This window comes from Prionailurus bengalensis, chromosome E1 (genome assembly GCF_016509475.1).
Source record: "Prionailurus bengalensis isolate Pbe53 chromosome E1, Fcat_Pben_1.1_paternal_pri, whole genome shotgun sequence".
Taxonomy (NCBI): Eukaryota; Metazoa; Chordata; class Mammalia; order Carnivora; family Felidae; genus Prionailurus; species Prionailurus bengalensis.
The window spans coordinates 26,522,107-26,542,493 of NC_057347.1; the positions used below are offsets into that span (position 1 = coordinate 26,522,107).

General features: G+C 39.1%; 1 protein-coding gene across 2 annotated transcripts in view; it reads right to left on the minus strand.

Annotated features, from left to right (window-relative positions):
- The window catches only part of MED13 (mediator complex subunit 13), a 109,573-nt gene extending 100,270 nt beyond the window's left edge, over window positions 1–9,303 (minus strand). The window contains exons 1-2 of one of the 2 annotated variants that reach the window (XR_006297835.1): window positions 8,475–9,303; window positions 6,448–6,682 (exon numbers count right to left, since the gene is read on the minus strand). Coding sequence is in view for 1 of the 2 variants with exons in the window: in XM_043583871.1 (XP_043439806.1) it covers window positions 6,448–6,682; window positions 8,475–8,540 (301 nt within the window). In the remaining variant the exon portion in view is untranslated. The remainder of the gene's footprint in view (window positions 1–6,447; window positions 6,683–8,474) is intronic. The other variant, XM_043583871.1, reaches the window with a different exon arrangement.
- Between the last annotated feature and the right edge of the window lie 11,084 nt (window positions 9,304–20,387).

Consider the following 20,387-nt stretch of genomic DNA (forward strand, 5'->3'; position numbering starts at 1 on the left):
AGGACACTGGGATTATGACCTCAGCTGAAATCAAGAGTTGGACACTCAACTGACTGAGCCACCCAGGCACCCCTACATACATTTTTTTTTTAACATAAAATCCAGTTACACCTGAATTTAAATGATTTAAGAATACAAAATACAGTTTAGGAAATTAATCAGCATTAATTTTCAAGCATTTCTCTCTCATTGCTTTAAGTTTTATCTAGGGAAACTCAGGTGAACTTAATGCTTTTATCTCGAGAAACTCAAGTGAACTTATCCTCATTTTACATCATACCCTCAAACTCCCACAATTTTCATTAACACTAAATGGGATTTAGGCATAAAACCACCACCTGTTAGGGTTTTCTAAGCCAACAAACATCTTAAGTACATCCTCACCTATACATCAAGTAACTAAGCAACTAATACACTAAAGTAACATAATTTCATTTTTCACTGCTGAGGAAATAAGTCCTAATAACTAACACTCAGTGAAAAGCCTAAAGATTTTTTTTGGTGTTTTTTTTTGGGGGGGGGGGGAATCACTTAAAAATAAGAGACTACTGAGCAAAGCTTCTAATATCCTGATGTTATAATAACCATAGCAAAAATACTTCTCTACATGTTGTATTCAGATATGAAAAGTGAAATGGTACAGCCAACCCACCCAAGACAATGATATGTACCTCTTACACTAATTAAAACAAGTCCTTGAATTGCAACACAAGTACTACAATAGAGAAGGGAGGTAGAGGGGAACACATGGCAAATCTTTACCTAGCTCTTTTGAATTTAATCAACCATAGCCTAATGGAAAAAGTCTGCTTAATGCACTTAAATGTTTTTTCTCCTCTTGTATCTGTATCCCCAGAGAAAACAGGTTCAATTTTGTTTATAGTACTTTTCCATCAGAACTCTTAGCATTAGAATTCTTCATCATCGTTACTTGAAAAATTTTTACAAAGTATCTATTTGAAAAAAACAATACAAAAGTTCACATGCTAAATTTGATAACCATAAAATATTTTTTTCCTGAGGATACAAGACTACAGCGATGATGATAAACTATGTGATAGGTCATTAAAATAATTCTGAGTGGTGGAGCGCCTGGCTGGCTCAGTCGGTAGACATACGACTCTTGATCTGGGGGGTTGTGAATTCAAGCCCCTCATTGGATATAGACATTACTTAAAAATAAAATCTTTAAAAACAATAATTCTGAGTGGGGGAAAAAATGAAAAGAACAAATGAGCTGACACACCTAATATTCAACATTTTTCTCAAAACTGACATCTTTAAACATTTCAACAATAGACCATTAAAAAAGGAATCTTTTCCTAAATAATTTTGACAAACTATTAAAACACAACATACACTAATGAATAATGAATGGGTCAAAATGATGGCAAAAAATACTACCTGAAAAAAAAATATCCTGAAAGAGTAAAGAGAAATGTTTTTATTTTTATTATTTTTTTTAATGTTTATTTTTGACAGACAGAGAGAGAGAGAGAGAGAGAGAGAGAGAGAGAGACAGACAGCATGAGCGAGGGAGGGGCAGAGAGAGAGGTAGATACAGAATCCAAAGCAGGCTCCAGGTTCTGAGCTGTCAGCACAGAGCCCAACGCGGGGCTCGAACTCACAGACTGCAAGATCATGACCAGAGCCGAACGAAGTCGGACGCTCAACCGACTGAGCCAACCAGGCGCCCCAAAAAGAAATGTTTAAACGTCTAATTCAGCGTTTGTCTTGAATAATATAATTGCCCATTCACAGTCATTCACTCAACAAATATTACTGAGAGCCTTAAGCTGACAGCATCATTGATCTATGGCAAAACCTGAAAAGCTCTGGTTTAAATACCCTAATATATGTTGACGATTATCTTTGATATGAAGGTTTAAAAAAATAGTTTCTTGCTTAAAATGGACAGTACACAGAAGAAACAGGACAAACAAAATTGTCCTAAAAGACAAGTGAATAAAAAAGCTGGGTCACAAGTAAATTATGGAAGAAGACAAAAATGAATTAACTCCCTTCAGGGTAGCTAGAGAACAAAAGTTTTTAGTTTGGCTGCACTAGATTCCTATACTTCACTGCTGTTTATCTATTTGTTAATCCTGTTAAAGCTGCTACTCAAGGTTAAGTTCCATTGTAATTAATATCCTTCAATAAAAGAATCTAAAATTCTAAGACTAACGAATGGCCCATTTAGTTTGACAGTATTATGATGAAATTCTTGTATAATGAAAAGTATTTGGACATGTAGCTAAAATTCCATATATACACCACAGGAGCCAGAAAAAATAACAAGTATTTTTAGCCCTGACTTTGTTTTTTTAGTTCTCAAGGTATCAAGTTTTCTCAAAGTCTCATCACATTCTAGCTTACTATAATTTTTTTTTTAAAGATGTAAACCTTCAGGAGAGGTTTTGTTTTTATTCTTATTTAAGGGAAAGACTAAAAGCCAATAATGACAGCAATAAAATTCCAAAAAAGTGAAGGCATAAAACAAAAATACCCAGAAAAAATTCTTCTCCTTCAAGGACACACTAATGGCAATAAAACAATCTTGCTTTGATGCAAATAGCACACTTAAAAGAACAAATCAGTCCTGCCCACTATAGATAGGACTTGTGACCAGAGAAATTAAGCTAAAATTTTCCCAGCACCAGTTTTATATTTCTATCACACAACCACTAAATGAGGTCTGCTACAAATGTTAAAGCAAAAAAAAAAAAAAGAAAAAAAAGAAATTTAAGGCTGTAATCAAGAGAGGAATTTTGTTCCCTAATCCTTCTTCTATCAAAACATACTGATATTGGGGCCCCTGGGTGGCTCAATCGGTTGAAGGTCTGACTTCAGCTCGGGTCATGGTCTCGCAGTCTGTGAGTTTGAGCCCCGCATCAGGCTCTGTGCTGACAGCCTGGAGCCTGGAGCCTGCTTCTGATTCTGTGTCTCCCTCTCTCTCTGCCCTTCCCCCACTCATTCTCTGTCTCTCTCTGTCAAAAATAAACATTAAAAAAAAAAAAAACACATACTGATATTGATTCAACTACCCATTCTCAGAGGAAAGAGCAAAAAGTTAAAAACAAAATTAAAAAAAAATAGTAGTAAGTAGAAGTTTTTGGCTTTGGGAATCAAAGAATATTCTGAACAAATGTCTTCCTGGAATGTTAGTTAGGCCAATACTAGTTAGCACAAACCCTAACCCAAAAATCATTAGGTCTTTGCAAATTACTACAGTACTGACTACTGCTACAAAACAAGTAACTGAGAGTTTGAAGTATCAAAATAGATTTGGTTTGCTGTGACAGATTTTTACCAATTAGCAACATGACAGATTTCTACCAATTAGCTATAAGGTGAGTTTACATTCTATTTCTATACCTCATCTACACTTGAAAAGAAAGGAACCCAAACACAGGCTACACAGACAAAATTTAAAATGCACTATAGAACCTGATCAGACTCTTCAGAACTATCAAGATTATCAAAACAAGAAAAGTCTGAGAAAATATCAGTCTAGAACAGCCTAAAGAAATGGGAAAACTAAATGCAGTATCCTGGATGAGGCAGAGGGTAGAAAAAGAATTTCAAGTAAAAATAAAGGAAACCCAAATAATGTATAAACTTTAGTTAATACCACTGTATCACTATCAGTTCATTAGTTGTGAAAAATGTTAACAATACATAAGATACTCAAAATAAAAGCTAGGTGAGAATTATATAGGAACTTTCTATACTATCTTTGCCAATTTTATGTAAAACTTTTAAAATTAAGAGTTTATTTTTAAAAATACACTAAGGATGACATGAAGAAAGGGGTTAAGCAAAGGCAATTCTGTACTTTTATAACTAAATATTTCAGTTAATAAGAAAAACAAAATTTTACTCTTTGCAAAATAGAATGCTTTCTCTCCTTTCCCCACCAAGAAGGGAAATATCACCATAATCACAAACATTTCAGTAACAAGATGTCATAGGTGCTGAACCAAACAGAAGGGCACTGCCTGTGCCTGCAAAAAGCAAGCTCAAACTAAATTAACCAGCTTTTTAGTTACCACCTGGGTCCTTCCGGTTCCCCTTTCCTCAGTGCTACACCTCCACTTGGAACTCAGGATTGCCTCCTGCAGCTGATGCCACCCCTACTGTCCAGCTGCTCTCTTCTCAGGGGAGCTTAAAAGAAGGGAATAGAGTGCCACAGATGGGAAGAAATGAAAAAGGGGTTAGCTAGACAGACAGAGGCAGACTAATTATCCCAAAAGGGAGGCAGACGGTGTCCCTGGAGCAAAGAAAAGGGCTAGACAAATATACTCCATCTGAAAAGACCTTATTATTCTTTAAGATATGTCTGATTTAAGTAACAACATTCTAAAGTAAATGACAAGGGGGGTGGGGGAGAAAGCTAAAACATTACATAAATACCAATGACTATACACACTACAGAACAGGCTTTGGAACGGTAATTACGATTATACATACTACTCCTAATATATTTTGCTTTACTATTTCAATTGCTTTCACTTTGACAAAATTTTTAAAGTTAATTCCCATTCAGTGGCATTCAGCAAAATCTAACAACAATTAAAACCTAATATGCCAAAATTATATTCATTTACATTCAAGATCAATATTTTAAAATACAGGTACTACCATTTTTTTTAGTTATGCAAAAAAGCAAAATTAAACTACAGAAGCAGTTTTTTAAACTGTAGCCCAGTTTTAGGAGAAAACATTTAGCATAACATGAAACTTAGGGGAGAAAAAAAATCCACACAGTATTTTCATTTAACTTTAATAGGCTTTACTTCTAAAACATTAGTCCTACTATGGTAAAACTGAATACCTCACACCTGTTAAAATTCTTTGATTTCACAAAATGTATTACATGGAATCTGGGGGGAAATGGTCTGTTCATATGCTCTGCCAATTTTTTAACACTAAAATCCCCAAGTCAGCATTATAGTTTATCAACAACTAGTTTTTATCTATAGTTTATAAACATCATTAAAATAGTTCCCAAAATTTTTGTAAGGTGGTTTTTATGACTACTTAAAATAAAGATTAAAATAACTCCAGCATACCAAAGTCAATGGAAGAAAAAGGAAGCTGGCAAGCTTACCTTTTGACATGACAATTAAAAAGCAGCAGCATCTTGCTGATGCCAGGAAGAAATTTCATATCCTCATATATATATCATATATTTGTGCATGTACATATATATAAACACATCACTTTACATATTTAGAACTACACTGCATACTTAGAACCAAGAACTAATCTCTCCAGCAGGGATCTTATTAGGAAAGCTGGAAAAGCCGGAAAGCATTTATCATAAAAGAACTGCAATCACTCTCAAAATAAGGATTAGCACTGAAGGGTTTGTTCATTAGAAGGTAAAGGCGACTTTCAAAACAAATATAACACATACATTCCTACAGAAAAGTTAGTCTTACTAAGGGCTTATTTGAGACAGCCACCTGGATTACATTACATCCAAAAATAAAATAGGTCTTACAGGTCAAATGGACACTAATAGAAACTTCAGAGTACTCAATTTCAAATAAGAATGCTTTTTTTTAGTTATCTAAAAATCCTAAATTTACCTGTCAAGAATCATTACCAAACATCTTGCTGAAGTGGTTGGTACCTTACATGCAAATAACTAATCATTTACATTCCTATCATCAAAGATTCAGTTAACATTGATTCTTACAAAGTAAGCAAAAGCATCAGTGATTACTATAAGAGAGCTAGAGTTTCTTTTTCTAAAGTAACATTTAGTCCTAAAAGTCACAAAAATAAGACAGAAGTAACCTTATTGATACATTTATAATAAAATTATTTCTGTGTAACTTTTTTGATTATGACCCCATGTTCTATATAAGCTAAATAAGTTGGCACTAGTCTCATCTTAATGATAGTCTTTGATGAAACAGTATCTAAAATAAAAGAATCACTTTCCAAAAATAACACAATTAACATATGCTTTCATTCGTTAATATAACAATAACTAAATATGTATCTGAAAAAACACGAGAAAGTTACAACATTTCTAGATACCCCTATAACTATCTGCATATTCATACAGTAGACAACAATGGCAAAATTGACTCAAATAGTTAGTTACATATGCCTACAAATTACTGTTAGGAACTTTATGCTCCCCCATTCCATTTTTCTTAGGTAATGTAACATGTCTTCCCTGTGCCCTGTCTGTAAGAAGCTCACAAGGAAGCTGGGTGGTGAAAGAACAGTTATTCAAGGCTAAAGCCTACCACAGTATGGATAATTTAAGTAAAATAAAATAACCAGAGTGAAATAAGCTAAATTTTTATCTGGCTTCATACCTAACAGTGTTTCACACACAAAAACATCTCAATTTGTAATATAAATGATTTTTAGGAAAAGTATACAATGTTTCTGTATCATTACTTAGAAATGATAAGTTGCTTTCACCTGACAAGTCATGGTGAATAAGGTCAGCAAAATTGGGGTCTTCACCCCACCAAAATATCCACAATTCTCTTCTTCCAGGTCTCTGATCTCGCCGCCAAACACCGAGTACATCTGCCTTAAGGCAGCGACTAAAACTGCTCAAAATGGGGTCTTCCTCTGTCACCGGAAACAGAATAGGGGCAGAAGTTGGGCCTTGCCATACATATCTTTTCCATTTAATTCCCGTCAAGTCAGCCTAAAGAAAAGAAAGCGTGATTATTGCACAAAGTCAAAAGCACTCACTTTTAAAGTCCCTTCTTTAAGACATTATAATTTTTCAATATATACTTAAGATATTAAAGCAGATTGACTGAAAAAAAAAATGTTTGATAAGTGAACCAAAAATTTAAGGACCAGAAACAGTTAAAAAATTAACACTGACATATCATTGAATATCAACAAATACTGTGTCCCAAAGAGAAATAAAAGAAATGTAATAATGTTAAATACAAACATGTACTTTAATACTGCACACTTAGTAAACATTTCCTAAGTTCTGTTCCAACTGGTCACACTTGTAACAGAAAATTAATTTTTAAAGACTCATCATTCCATGTTTATAGAAGTGATGTCTCTAATGAAAAGAAACGTGAACTATAACTGAAAAAATTTATTAGTTCTTCACATATCCCTTTTAGGAAAAGTGAAATAGGTGCTCACAAAGAACTGTCAAGATTTGTAGTAGTCTATTTTCAAAGAACCTGATACTAAAAGTACCAAAAATAGACGGAGCCAGAAATGTAAAACCTGCTGTTATGTCTTAACATCTGAAGATGATGCTGATTAATGGACATTGTACAAGAAAACATTTTATAAGAGAGAAGGGCGCTAAAAATCCCTATTTGGCACAGTGAAAGAAATTCGACAGAGGAAATTCAGTAATTCTTTACTGCGCTTAAAGGTGTAAAGCCTAAAGTGCCAAAAATGAAACTGCTGATACATGACTGGCAGTTTACACTTGCCAACTAGTTGTGCTCCGCCCACTCAGTTCACTTACCTATCAGATTCTCTCTTAATATTTCTCATAGCACAGAAAATATAAAAAAAGTCACTGAAACTTTAAATCATGGGTGAAGCTAAGCTACTGCCCAACTGAGGACTAAATATTTGCAACAGTTGGTACTTTTCAAAGTCTTAACAGTTGGATGTTCCCAGAACTGGGCCAACCTATACAATTGTCATTCTTGCATCCAACTTCCCTAGACTTTTCAATAAAACGAGGAGCAGCCTGCTCAAAGCATTCTAAAAATACAAGCAAAAGACAAATAAAAAAAAAAAATTAGTGCAAAATCATGACACATCCATTAGTCCGTTTCACTCTCACACAAGCATAATGTAATAAAAGCAAGATGGCTAGAAATTGTCAAAACGGTAAACTGTTTTCAAAGTTTAAAGAGAAAACATATGAAATAGTATCTACTGGTTTTTATACAGAGATATGAACTCATCGGAGGAAAAAACTAATCTGCTAGTTTGACTCATCAGAAGAACGTAAAACGAAAAGAGATTTTTAGTATCTAAGTTCCGGGGTACTGTTTATTGGGGGAAACCAAACTACCGGAGTGAGGCATAAAGGCACCGGGAGAATGGGCAATATGCAAAGTGTGAAGAAAGATACACGGTCAATAATGTGAAAAGCAATAGTTAAGAAACAGAGGGAAATGTGAGTGTCCAGCCAGATAAGGAGCACAAGTTGAAGGCAGGACTATGGTGAGAAAGAGTCAGAAACAAGGAAGGAAAAAAAAAAAAAAAAAAAAAAAAAAGCCAGCACTCCTACACCGGAGCCCAGGATGGTGGGTGAGCGAACGCGTTTCCCGGGGTTGGTGCGGAGCTGGGCCGCCACGCCGGCTCTGGCTGGGCCTAGCCTAGGGACTCGGGCATCTGGATCAGACCCGGACCCCCTCCCCCACGGCCCAAGGGCGCACCTCGCCGCCCCCTCCCCCACCGCCCCGTTCGCCGGGGCCTCTGCCCGCGGCCCGGGCACTTACCAGGCAGAAGAGGTTACAGTGACAATCTTCCAGGCTGGCCCCGTTCGGCACGAAGGAGGAACTCATCGTCCCTCACAGCAGCCGCCGCCGGCGCCACAACCCACCATCCGCCATTACCGCCGCCTCCGACCAGAGAGAGAAACACAGACACCGGGGAGGGCGGGGGGGTGGTGGTTGGGGGAGCGGTGGAAGAGGAGGCCGCCGGGCCGCCCGCCCTCCCCACCCACCCCCCCCGCCGCCGCGAGCAGCCCCCGCCGCCCGGCCGGCACCTAGCCGCCCGGGGCCCAGGGCCGGCGGGAGGGCCGCGCCGCGCTCGCCCCGCGGGCCGGACTGCAGCCGCCGCGGAGCCCGCGGACGCTCGTTCCTCTCTGGGGGACAGAGGAGATATGGGCCCCTTCCACAAGGAAAAATAATAAATTACACAATAAATAATTAAAATCGAGTCCGAGAGGGCAGAGCACAGGCCCTGGAGACTTCTCCCGGGCGGGGAGGCGCCCGTAGAGGGGCAGGAAGGGCAAGAACCGGGAGAGAAGCTCAGGCCCCCGGCCCGGCAGCGGCGATGTCCTTAAGCCCAGAATCTCTTCAGCGGCGGAGGTGGTGGCGGCGTCTGCGGGCTGAGACCATTCTCTGGCTGTGTCTTCGTGTCGTCCCTGGGCCAAGCCGGCCTAACGTCTGCTCTACTGCGGCCTCACCGCCCGGACGCCGTAGTCTCCCCCATTTTGTGGGCCCAGCGGGCGGTGTTTTTCCCCCTTTAATCCGAATTCACGGGTTTTCCCTTCGCTTTAATGGCGGCCACAGGGACCAGCTCGCCCTCTCTGCTCGCCCATTGGCCGCCTTGAGGTCACGTGGGCTCGGGCTCCGTGGGGAGGAGGAGAGAGAAGGGAGTGAGAGAGGGCCGGGAAGCTTTCGGCGGAGGCGGTGAGCCCTGGGGACCGGACAACCAGCTGGCGGCTACTAAGATAGCGCCATCTGCTGGGTGCCCCAGCTAGTGTAAGATGACCCCGGGCCCCAGGCCCTACCTTGTTCCTTGCTGGGAATTTGCAGTGCAAGAGGGTTGTATCACAAATCTGATAATTACGTGGAAATCAGTTTGATTTCGTCGTAAGAGAAAGTGTTGTAAAAATTCTCAGGCATCCTCAATCCTCATTTTTTCCAGGGGACCACTGAGGTGTTTTGCAAACCTCCGAGCTTGGGAGTCAGACGACCTGAGATAGAACTTGGACCCTTAAAAGTTGTGATACTAAGAAAGAAATGTATAAGAAACAATATAGCCTCGTTGTTAATAGCCTGAGAGTTAGAGCCACACTGTTGAGGTTCAAACCTTGAGCTAGTCACCTCTTTGTGTCTCAGTTTCCTCATTTGTGAAGTGGGGAAGAGATACCCCCTATCTCACAGGATTGTTGTGATAATACATATAAAGCAGGTATCCCAGTACCTGGGATAGATCTGCATTGCTAAGAGTTATCTATTATTGTTGTCATCATTACCTCATAAGATTATTGTGAGGAGTTGGTGAACCAGTCAGTTTAAGTGAAGTGCCCACCAGTATAATCTCTGTGAGAACTAGAACTTTGTTTTGCTTACCGCTGTATCACTAGGGCATAAAACAAGGTTCCTAGAACACAGTAGGTGCTTGATATTTGTAAATCTGCAAATCAATGAATAGTAAGAAGTGGCAAGTAAGATATTAGTTCCCTTCCCTATAAAACATTCAATTCTTTACTAGATTACACTTAAGTATAAGAATTCAAACATCCCTGAGGTTTTCTCTCTCCCCTAACAGTGGGGAGACAGAAAGGAAGTAAGAGAGAGAATGGAAGAAGGGAAGGAGAGGTAAAGGTGAATCAAAAGTTAGGGGGTGCCTGGGTACTCAGTTAGTTGAGCTTCCGACTCTTGATTTGGACTCAGGTTACAATTTCATGGTCAAAAGATCCAGCCTCGCATGGCTCGCTCTGTGCTGGGAGTGGAGGCTGCTTAAGATTCTCTCTCTCATCTTGATGATGAAAGTTGAACTTTCTTTCATGTATTTGTTGTCTTTAAAATTTTTATTTCTTGGGGCACCTGGGTGGCTGAGTCAGTTGAGCATCCGACTTGGACTCAGGTCATGATCTGGGGGTTCATGGGTCCGAGCCCCACATCAGGCTGTACTGACAGCTCAGAGCCTGGAGCCTGCTTCAGATTCTGTGTCTCCCTCTTTCTCTGCCCCTCTCCCACTCATGCTCTGTCGCTCTTGCTCTCAAAAATAAATATTAAAAAAAAATTTTTTTAAAGATTCTCTCCCTTTCCCTCCCCCCTCCCCCATTCACACATGTGGGTGTGCACACTCTCAAAAAAAGGAAAAAAAAAAAGAAAGAAAGAAACATTCTTCCTTGAGTTAGGATTTACCATAATTTTACATCATAATTGCCTTTGTAATATAAATGATGGGCTCTTCCATGTCACTTCTACAGCCATGGAATGGAAAGCATTCTTTAGTCAACCATTCATTCATCTATGATGATTAAGAGCCCAAATCTTAAAGCCCAAAGCCTGTAGAAAAAGTTCTGCCTCTTACTAGTTGATCTTGGATTAAATTTTACTTCAGATGAAATAAATTTCTACTACTCTCTGCTTTTGTATTGTAAAATGAAGATAATAAGTGTTTTTGGGGGGCATGTGGCTGGCTGAGTTGGTTAAGCATCATTCTTGATTTCGGCTTAGGTCATAATTTCATGTCTCATGGGATCGAGCCCCATACAGGCTCTGCTCTGACAGTACGGAGGCTACTTGGGATTCTCTCTCCCTTTCTCTCTGCCCCTCCCAGCCACCCCCCCCCAAAATAAATAAATAAATAAATAAACTTTTTTTAAAAAGTACTTTTCTCCTAAAGTGTCTGGTGAATGACACATTGTAGGTATAGAGCTTGCCACAGTGCTTACTAAATGTTAGCTATTAAAATACTTTTAAAAATCATTATTGAGGGGCGCCTGGGTGGCTCAGTTGGTTGAGCGATTGAGTCAACCAACTCAGGCTCAGGACATGATCTCAAGGCGCCTGGGTTCGAGCTCTGCGTCCGGCTCTGTCCTGACAGCTCGGAGCCTGGAGCCTGCTTTGGATTCAGTGTCTCCCTCTCTCTCTCTCTGCCCCTCCCCCACTCATGCACATGCGCGCTCAAGCTCTCTCCCTCTCAAATAAGTAAACATTAAAAGAATTTAAAAAAAAAACAAAACAAAACATTGAGCATCTGCGTGCTTAACTGAGTGTGTTCCTGGTCTTTGCTAGGCCTGGGATACAAATATGAATAAGATACCTGCCTGTCTCTCAAGATTCCTGAAAAGAGGCAATAAAGGAAACATTTCCCACAGAATCAGATAAAATACGATGAAGGTGATTGCTTGAATAAGGCATGTATCAACTATGGCACAATAGGAGGAGGAGCACCAAAGTCAGAGAAGGCATCTTAAAGTAGGTAGCATTTGAAATCAGATTTAAAGGATAAAATGAATTCTTATAAAGCCCTTTGAAGCAGTTAAATCTTATTAAGCCCAATTCAGATCCAAAGGCCACATATCAAAGTCAATTATACAACCAAGACTAATTTAATCCAGGAGCTCAAATTAGCTGAAGTCCACATCCTTTCTGAGTGCCAGCACCAGGGAGACAGCAATTCCCAGACCCCATAAGGTAAGAGCGCCTCTCCACATCTCTTTTTCCCTGATAGAATCCTCAGATCTTTGTTCCCACTGCTTTTGGCACTCTGAAATGTCCTTCCCCACCTTTTATTTTATCCAAAACATAGCCATCCTCTTTGGAAGTCTCACCCTCCATTGCTCAGGCCTCAACTCAAGCACCTTCCTCAGGACTCCAGAGGCAAGTAGAATCTCCCTGAAACATTTGCAAAGTAACATTTGCAAAGTAACATTTGTTTGACCTTTTATTTGAATATCATTCTTGTCAAAAAGAAGAGAGAGGAGATAGAAGAAGACCCAGGAGAAAATGTCCCAGAAAGGATCATGAAAGGAGCAAGACAGAGAAAGAAGGGTGAAAAAGCAAAAGAGAGAAACTGAGAGAAAATGGAGAAACAAGGTGGAGGAAAGGGACACCAAATGTGAGAGGAATGGAAACATCATGGAGAGAAAAGATCAATATCAGCACACAGAGAACATGTCAGTAACCACCTACTTTCTCTTAAAATGCTATTTTGTGTAAGTTTTAAAGTAACAGAAATAAAACAGTATATGCACATTGTCAAAAGTTTGGAAGATACACAAAAGTGTAAAGATGAAACGTTTTAAGTGTATGCTTTTTTTTTTTTTTTTTTTTTTTTTTTTAATGCCCAAGGGGCGCCCAGGTGGCTCAGTCAGTTGAGCATCTGACTTCAGCTCAGGTCATGATCTCGTGGTTCGTGGGTTCGAGCCCTACGTCGGGCTCTGTGCTGACAGCTCAGAGCCTGGGGCCTAGTTCAGATTCTGTGTCTCCCTCTCTCTCTGCCCCTCTCCCGCTCACACTCTGTCTCTCTCTCTCTTTCAAAAATAAATAAACATTAAAAAAATTTTTTTTAAATGCCCATTACATCACCATTCATAATCAGCCATCTTTTAACATTTTGACGTTTTTCCTTCCAGACCTTTCCTTATATACATATATATCTCCGACATGGTTGAAATCATATTACATATACATTTTACTACACATATTTACTATCTAGTTAATGTGTCAGGTCATGTATGAACAAGGCATCGGATATACAAGGAGTTCATAATCTTGCTAGATATGGCAATTGGATAGTTAGACCAACTAGGATCAAAACTCCACACTGCCTGCTAGCTCCCTAACTTCCATTTACTCATTAGTAAAATGTGTATGCAACAATAGCACCCAAATGTTAGAGTTGTTGTGACAAAGGAGATAATCTAAGTAAAATAGGAGAGCCAATCAGGAATGCTAAGGTGAATGTTAGACAGTTGCCTTGGGGTGCTAATCACCTATTGTCTTTGACCCTTTGAAATGTGAATTTGCTCAATGATCTACATTTAAAATTGTTCTCTAACTCCTTCACCCTTTTAGGGACTCCATTCTGAAAAGGACAGTGGATGTACCTGGCCTCCAGGACAGGGGACAGATACATCATCTAAGACAGAGAAAGTCTAGGAAAGGGCAATGTCGGACTTTAGGACTAATGTTCCCCACCTGTTCTGAAAAATCCCAGGGTCTAGAGCAGAGCTATCCAATGGAAGTGTAATGTTAGCTAAAGAAGTAATTAAAACTTTTTCAGTAGCCACATTAAAAAAAATAAAAAAAAACAAATAGGTGAAATTAATTTTAATTATATATTTATCCCAACATAACAGAAATATTACAATTTCATATGTAATCAATGTAAAAATTATTGAGATAGTTTGCCTTTGTTTTAAACCAAATCTTTCAAAATCTACACAGAATCAAAATACACATGTATTTTCACTTACAGCACATTTCATTTCACACTAGCCACATATCAAATGCCCAATAGCCACACGTGGTTAGTGGCTACTATGTTGAGTAATACACGTCTATACAGTCAAAAGCTATAAACTAAGGACCAATTAAGCTGTAGAGTGAGTGGTCTTGAGCCTGGGGACATTATTGATTTTCATAAGGTCATGTTAATGGTTTAATGTTGTATTTAATTCAATGTATTAAAAAAAAGGCTGAGTGAATGCACAGACACTGCTTCTTTGAATATAGAAATAAACAATGTAAATTAGTAAGTTGAGCCAATTAAAACATTTCAGTTCTTAGTGCTAAATATCCTAAACTGTCTTCAAGGTTGGACTGACTTGCCATTTTTCTTAGTAGTGTAGCATCTACTCTCAAACACAAGTTTCTCAATACATGTTTTATTTTAATATTAAATTTGAAGTCAATTCCCCCTAATTTCCTCACTTTGAAATTTGGTTTGTAATCCTTCATAAGCAAATCAAATATCTCCTTCCCCCTTTCTTTATTTTATCTGAGCTGGTCATTTGATTGCTCTGGATCTCAGTTTTCTCAATTATGAAAGACTGAATTAAATAATTGCTATGATTTAACACCTCAAATGTAACACTTAATATATGTCAGGCACTGTGCTAATTATTTTGCATTAATTATCTATTATCCTTTCCACAAGCTTCTGAGGTAAGTGCTATATTATCCCACTTTTCTAGATTGGAATACTGAGGTTTAGAGAACAACTTGCCCAAGGTCTCTAAAAGTGTGCTAAGGGAGCCTAATCCATAGTGAGGGGGCTCAAGGGAAACTTCCTGGAGGGACAGTTGAAACTAAATCTTGAAGGATGAGTTAAGTTGAGCTAGGAAAGATTCAGGTGAAAGGGGAAGGAGAGGGACAGAAGGAAGGGATGTGGTGGAGATGGGTGGGGGCTGAACAGAAAGCTTAGTGTTGGTAAGAAAAGATTAGGCTGAAGAAGTAACCCTACGGCCAAATTATGAAGAGTGTGGATTTCTTCCAGAAGAGAATGAGTAACCACTGAAAAACTTTAAACATGAGAGTACCGAACTAAGATTTGTTTTTAGAAGCAAGATGCCAGGAGACTTGTTCTGGGCATTATGGAAATCCAGTCAGGAAGTGAAGACGCCTGAACTAATTAAGAGGAGCTTATCTAAAAACATCCTTTTTGCTTCACAATTATTCCCTCTATTAAGACATCAGCAAGGAAGACAGGGAGCTAGAGGAAATCACTTTTGCAAAATGCTGAGCATTCCTTTCTTACTGAGCAGATGATTTTTCTCAGAGTAGCCAAAGTTAAGAGAGGAGACAAGTGCCATTCTCTGAACCTACTCCTCCTACTAAAAAGTTCCACACAGAACTTTGGTCTCACAGGATAATTCCTACCCAGATACAACCCAGTTTGCGATTTTATGTTCTCTTCCCCCAAGGAAAGGTTCAAAAGAATTCAGAAGATGTAATGAGGTGATAAAATGGGAAGATTATTCTAGGATTATTCTACCGTGTAGAACTTGCATATATGTAAGGGATTTAATAGTAACATAGATGAAGGTAATAGTTTCATAGCATTTCTACCACTAGCTTTGACATTCATTCATTCACTCATTCATTCAATTAATATCTATTGATATTTACAATGAGCAAGGTTCTGTGCTAGGTGCTATAATGATGGGGCAATATGCAATAGTACATCAGAAATAGATTTGACTCTGAAGAAGCTCTTAATTCTCAGACAATAAGATAACATTAAATAAAAGTAAGTTGTGTATAAAAATGACTAAAATGGGTGTAGATCAAATATTATAAAATTGAAAGTAGATGGGGCTATCCTCAAGTAATGAGGAACAAAAGGTTAAAGGAGCGAAACTTTGCATTTAAAGTGGACAATAATTTATGTATAAGATTTGGATTTGCAGAGATTTGGGAAGAGCAATTTAGGCTACTGTTTCCCAAACTGGACTTTGAAAACAAGGTTCTGAAGAACATTGGAAATTCCATGAGAGAGGGTTCTCGGTTGTGCTGGGAACTTGCCTATTCTCAAATTGATTTCCTTCTCTCCCTCTGCCATATTTTGCATTTTAAGAAGTTGCTCCTTACAACTGACATTTCTCAGGCTCTCTTATCAGTTTCCTTGTGGTTTGGTTTGGCCAATGAAAGCAAGGGCAGCAGATGAGGGGCCATGGAGAGGCTAGGTCTTTCCTTCTCCCTGTGCTTCAGGCAGTGTCTCCAGTACTGGTTGCATCCTCTTTGGGACTCCAACTGCACATGGACAGCTCCTCTCTCTCAGTGGACCCAGCTTCTACTGGGTAGTCTTGGCTCTTGGGCCATCTACTGATGATTGAATTACCTTGAAACTTCACAGCTTAAAACAACAAATATTTTATTATCTCACACAATTCCTGAGGTTTAGTAATCTGAGAGTGACTTAACCAGGTGATTCTGGCTCAAGGTCTCTCATGAGGTTGCAGTCAAGATGTTGGCTGGGGCTACAGTTATCTCAAGGCCAGAGTAGGACTGAAGAGTTCACTTCCAAGTTCACTCACATGGTTGTTGGCAGGACACAGCTCCTAGCTGGACATTGGCCAGAGGTTTCAGTATTCTGCCAGGTGGCCTCCTCAGAACTGTATACAACATGGCAGCTTGTGTTTCCAATAGGAAGTTATCCAAGAGATAGAGATACCAGAATAGAAATGCAGTCTTTTTAATAACCTAACTCAGAAGTAACATACCACCACCACTTCTGCCACATGCTGTTGGTAACACAGACTAACTGTGATCAGTGCGGGAAAGGCACACACGGGTGCTAATACCAAGAGGCAAGGATAATTGAGGGCTATCTTGAAGGCTGGTCCATCCTCTGGTCCTTGATGATTAACGTCCCTCTCAAATATGAAATACACTTACTTTCTCCCCAAAGTCACCAAAAGTCTCTTACAGCATCAGCTTGAAGTCAACATGTCATCGTCTAAATCAAGTCCCAACACAGTTGAGGCTTCCTTAAGTATAGCTCCTTGAGTATAGTCCCTCTCCCCTCCATAGAGCTAAAGCAACAACCTATCAGCCCTCCATTCATCCAACATACAATGGTGACACGGGCATAAGAGAGTAACTGCTATAGATATTCCTGCTCAAAAAGGGGGAGAATGGCAGGCACAGAGAAGTCACTGGTCCACTGTAATTCCTAAACCCAGCTGAGCAAATGTTGAAAGTTCCTTAATTAAGTCTCAATGTCTGGGAATAATTCTCCCTGGCTCTGAGCTTCATGTTCTGGGGTCTTGGTTCTGACTTCGAAGTCATCCTCCCTTTTTCATGAAAGATAGCCCATGTTTACAGCTGAGGAGTTTTCTCAGCCTACTTCTTGCAAGTAGGACTTTTGAGAGTGTAAAGGCCTTTTAAAATTTTGTATTATATTGATAATTTTTGGTCCAAGATGGCAATGTTTCTGCATACACACTTCCTTTAAAATTTGTATGAGTTTTCTGTGAATCTTATTGGAGTCCACTCCATTAGACAAAAGCTACACCTACAAATACCTTTCTGATGACACGGCTGAGGGATAATGACCTTAAGCTTCCTAGATGCTTTATCATTTTATTGAGAGTCTGTGTGAGACACACTTTTAATCTCCTTAGAGGAACTTTTGTCTGACAGAATAGTACTCTGACACATGCCTTAAATCTTTCTGAGACTTTCTTTGACAAAAGATTTTACAGTCACACCACTGGCTTTATCTTTGGGCTGTGTTTTACTGACAGTGCCCTGGATCTCATAATTGCTCAGAAGCTGCATCTTAATTTTAGCTTTGTTTACCATTCAGAGAAGCTGAGGATTTTCAAAAACAGCAAATTCTGTCTCCTTTTTGTTTAACAGTTCTTTATTTTACCTCTCTTCTCTCACATGTTACTATAGAAGAAAGATTTGCTTGAAAATCTGTTTGGCTAGATCACCCAGTTCATTAGACACATTTTCTACCTTTCAGTTACTGTATGGCAGGCAATGGTGTTGCTGAACTTTATGCTCCTTTATAATAACGTCCCCTTTCCTCTAGTATCCAATAACAGAACCTCATTTTCTTGCAAACCTTCACTTGCAGCATATCAAACATATGATATGGGGGCGCCTGGGTGGCGCAGTCGGTTAAGCGTCCGACTTCAGCCAGGTCACGATCTCGCGGTCTGTGAGTTCGAGCCCCGCGTCAGGCTCTGGGCTGATGGCTCAGAGCCTGGAGCCTGTTTCCGATTCTGTGTCTCCCTCTCTCTCTGCCCCTCCCCCGTTCATGCTCTGTCTCTCTCTGTCCCAAAAATAAATAAACGTTGAAAAAAAAAATAAAAAAAATAAAAAATAAAAAAAAAACATATGATATGATACCTCTAGTAACAGTTTCTTCAAGTACTTTAGACTTTCATTAACCCCATCTCCAAAGTCCACTCCAAAGTTACTTCTGCATTTTAGGATTTTGTTACAGCAGAATCCCACTTCCAGGTAGCAATAAGTACATTAGTTATATACTTCTATGTAATATATTATTCTGAAGCTTAGCAGTTGAAAACAGCAAATATTTATTATCTCACACAGTTTTTGAGGATCAGGAGTCTAGGACCTGGCTTAGCTAGATCTCAGGGCTAGGGGCTCAGGGTTTCTCAAGAGGATGCAGTCAGTCAAGATGTTTGCTAGAGCTGCAGTTATCTCAAGGCTTAACTGGGGCTGGAGAATCTGCCAAAAAAATGTATTACCACATCTGGGCAACATTACCTTCTCCCTTAGTCTCTAGAATCCAAGGGGTAGCATCTCCCTCATATTGCCCATCTGTGGGTTGTCCCACTATTACCCTTAGAATTTCTCTAAAAATTTTAAAACTAGTTCCTCACATTAGATTCCCTGGATTGAATTCCCTGGCATAGGTGCTGTTTTCTGTTCTGGATCTTGATTCATATGTTAGTCAATGAGGTTCTGTTGAGCTGAACAAAGTTTTGTTTGAGGGAACAAATTTCTTTACTGTGGGACTTTTCAGAGCTTTTAATATGTTAAATACACTGTCAATCTCCCTGAGGAATCTACAACACACAGCATTTCCCAAATTCTTTTCATCACAGATCCTACCTTTGTTTTGTTTTTGTTTTGTTTTGTTTTGTTTTGTTTTGTTTTGTTTTTTTTTACATGCACCTTATAGCTAGGATGCAAAAGCCATGATTTAGAAACATCATAGATCAATTTAACTGAAACAATAAGCTTTGTAAAGGAAAGCAGTAGAAAACAAGGTGAGAAAAGGGTTTAGGCTTAATCACTGAGGGTGAGGTGTTTAAACTTGATCCTATAGGCATTGAAGAGTCACTGAAGGTTGCCTCCTGTTGGGCAAAAAGTTAGAATTGTTGAGCTAAACTGTTTAATCATAGCAATGCCCTTTATTTTTTTATATGCAGAATTACCTAGTACGATTAGTGAAATGGTGAAAAGAGAATTGTAGTTTAAATTTTTTTTAATGTTTATTTTTATTTTTGAGACAGAGAGAGACAGAGCATGAATGGGGGAGGGTCAGAGAAAGAGAGAGAGACACACACACACAGAATCTGAAGCAGGTTCCAGGCTCTGAGCTGTCAGCACAGAGCCCAACACAGGGCTTGAACTCATGAACCGTGAGATCATGACCTGAGCCGAAGTTGGATGCTTAACCGACTGAGCCACCCAGGCACCCCAAGAGAATTGCAGTTTAAATGTTTTTCTTTCTACTGCCTTTATCTTTGGTTTAAAAAGGTTGAAGAAACTTGGCCCAAACTTTAGGTATCTCATCTTGTTTGGCTTATGTTTTCAATATAGTAGATGAATTTGAAAAAAAAAAAAAAATGGAGAAACCCTCAGAAGAAAAGAAAATGCTGCAACATATTCCTCTAAAAAACAGCTTTGTCAGAGACGTTAAAAGATAGAGAAATTCTTTTGAAAAGAATTAGTGATGAGAAAAGAAGATGGAAGTATATCTCAGGGAAATAATGAGCTAGTAACTAGGAAGAGAATAGACATCTTTTAGGAAAAGCAGTATTTTAATGGTAATGTGTACATGACTTACCTATTTCTGCAGAACAAATTATCCCCAAACATTATTATTATCTTAACATTATTAACATTATTATTTTTCACAGTCTGTGGCTCTTTGGTTCTAGCTTAGAGATTCCCATGAGGTTAAGTCAGATGGTGGTTGTGATTGCAGTCATCTAAAGGCCTGATTTAGGATACTAGATGTGCTTCCATGGTGGCTCATTCACATGAATGGCAAGATAGTGCTGGCTACCAGCAGGAGGCCTCAGTTTCTCTTCACATAGGTAAATTTTCAGGGGGTCCTTGAATTCATGGTGGCTGACTTCCCCCCAGAGCAAGGGATTTAAGAGGCCAAGACAAAAATTACAATGTCTTTAATGTCTAGTTTCAGAAGGCCTACACTGTCACTTCTATAGT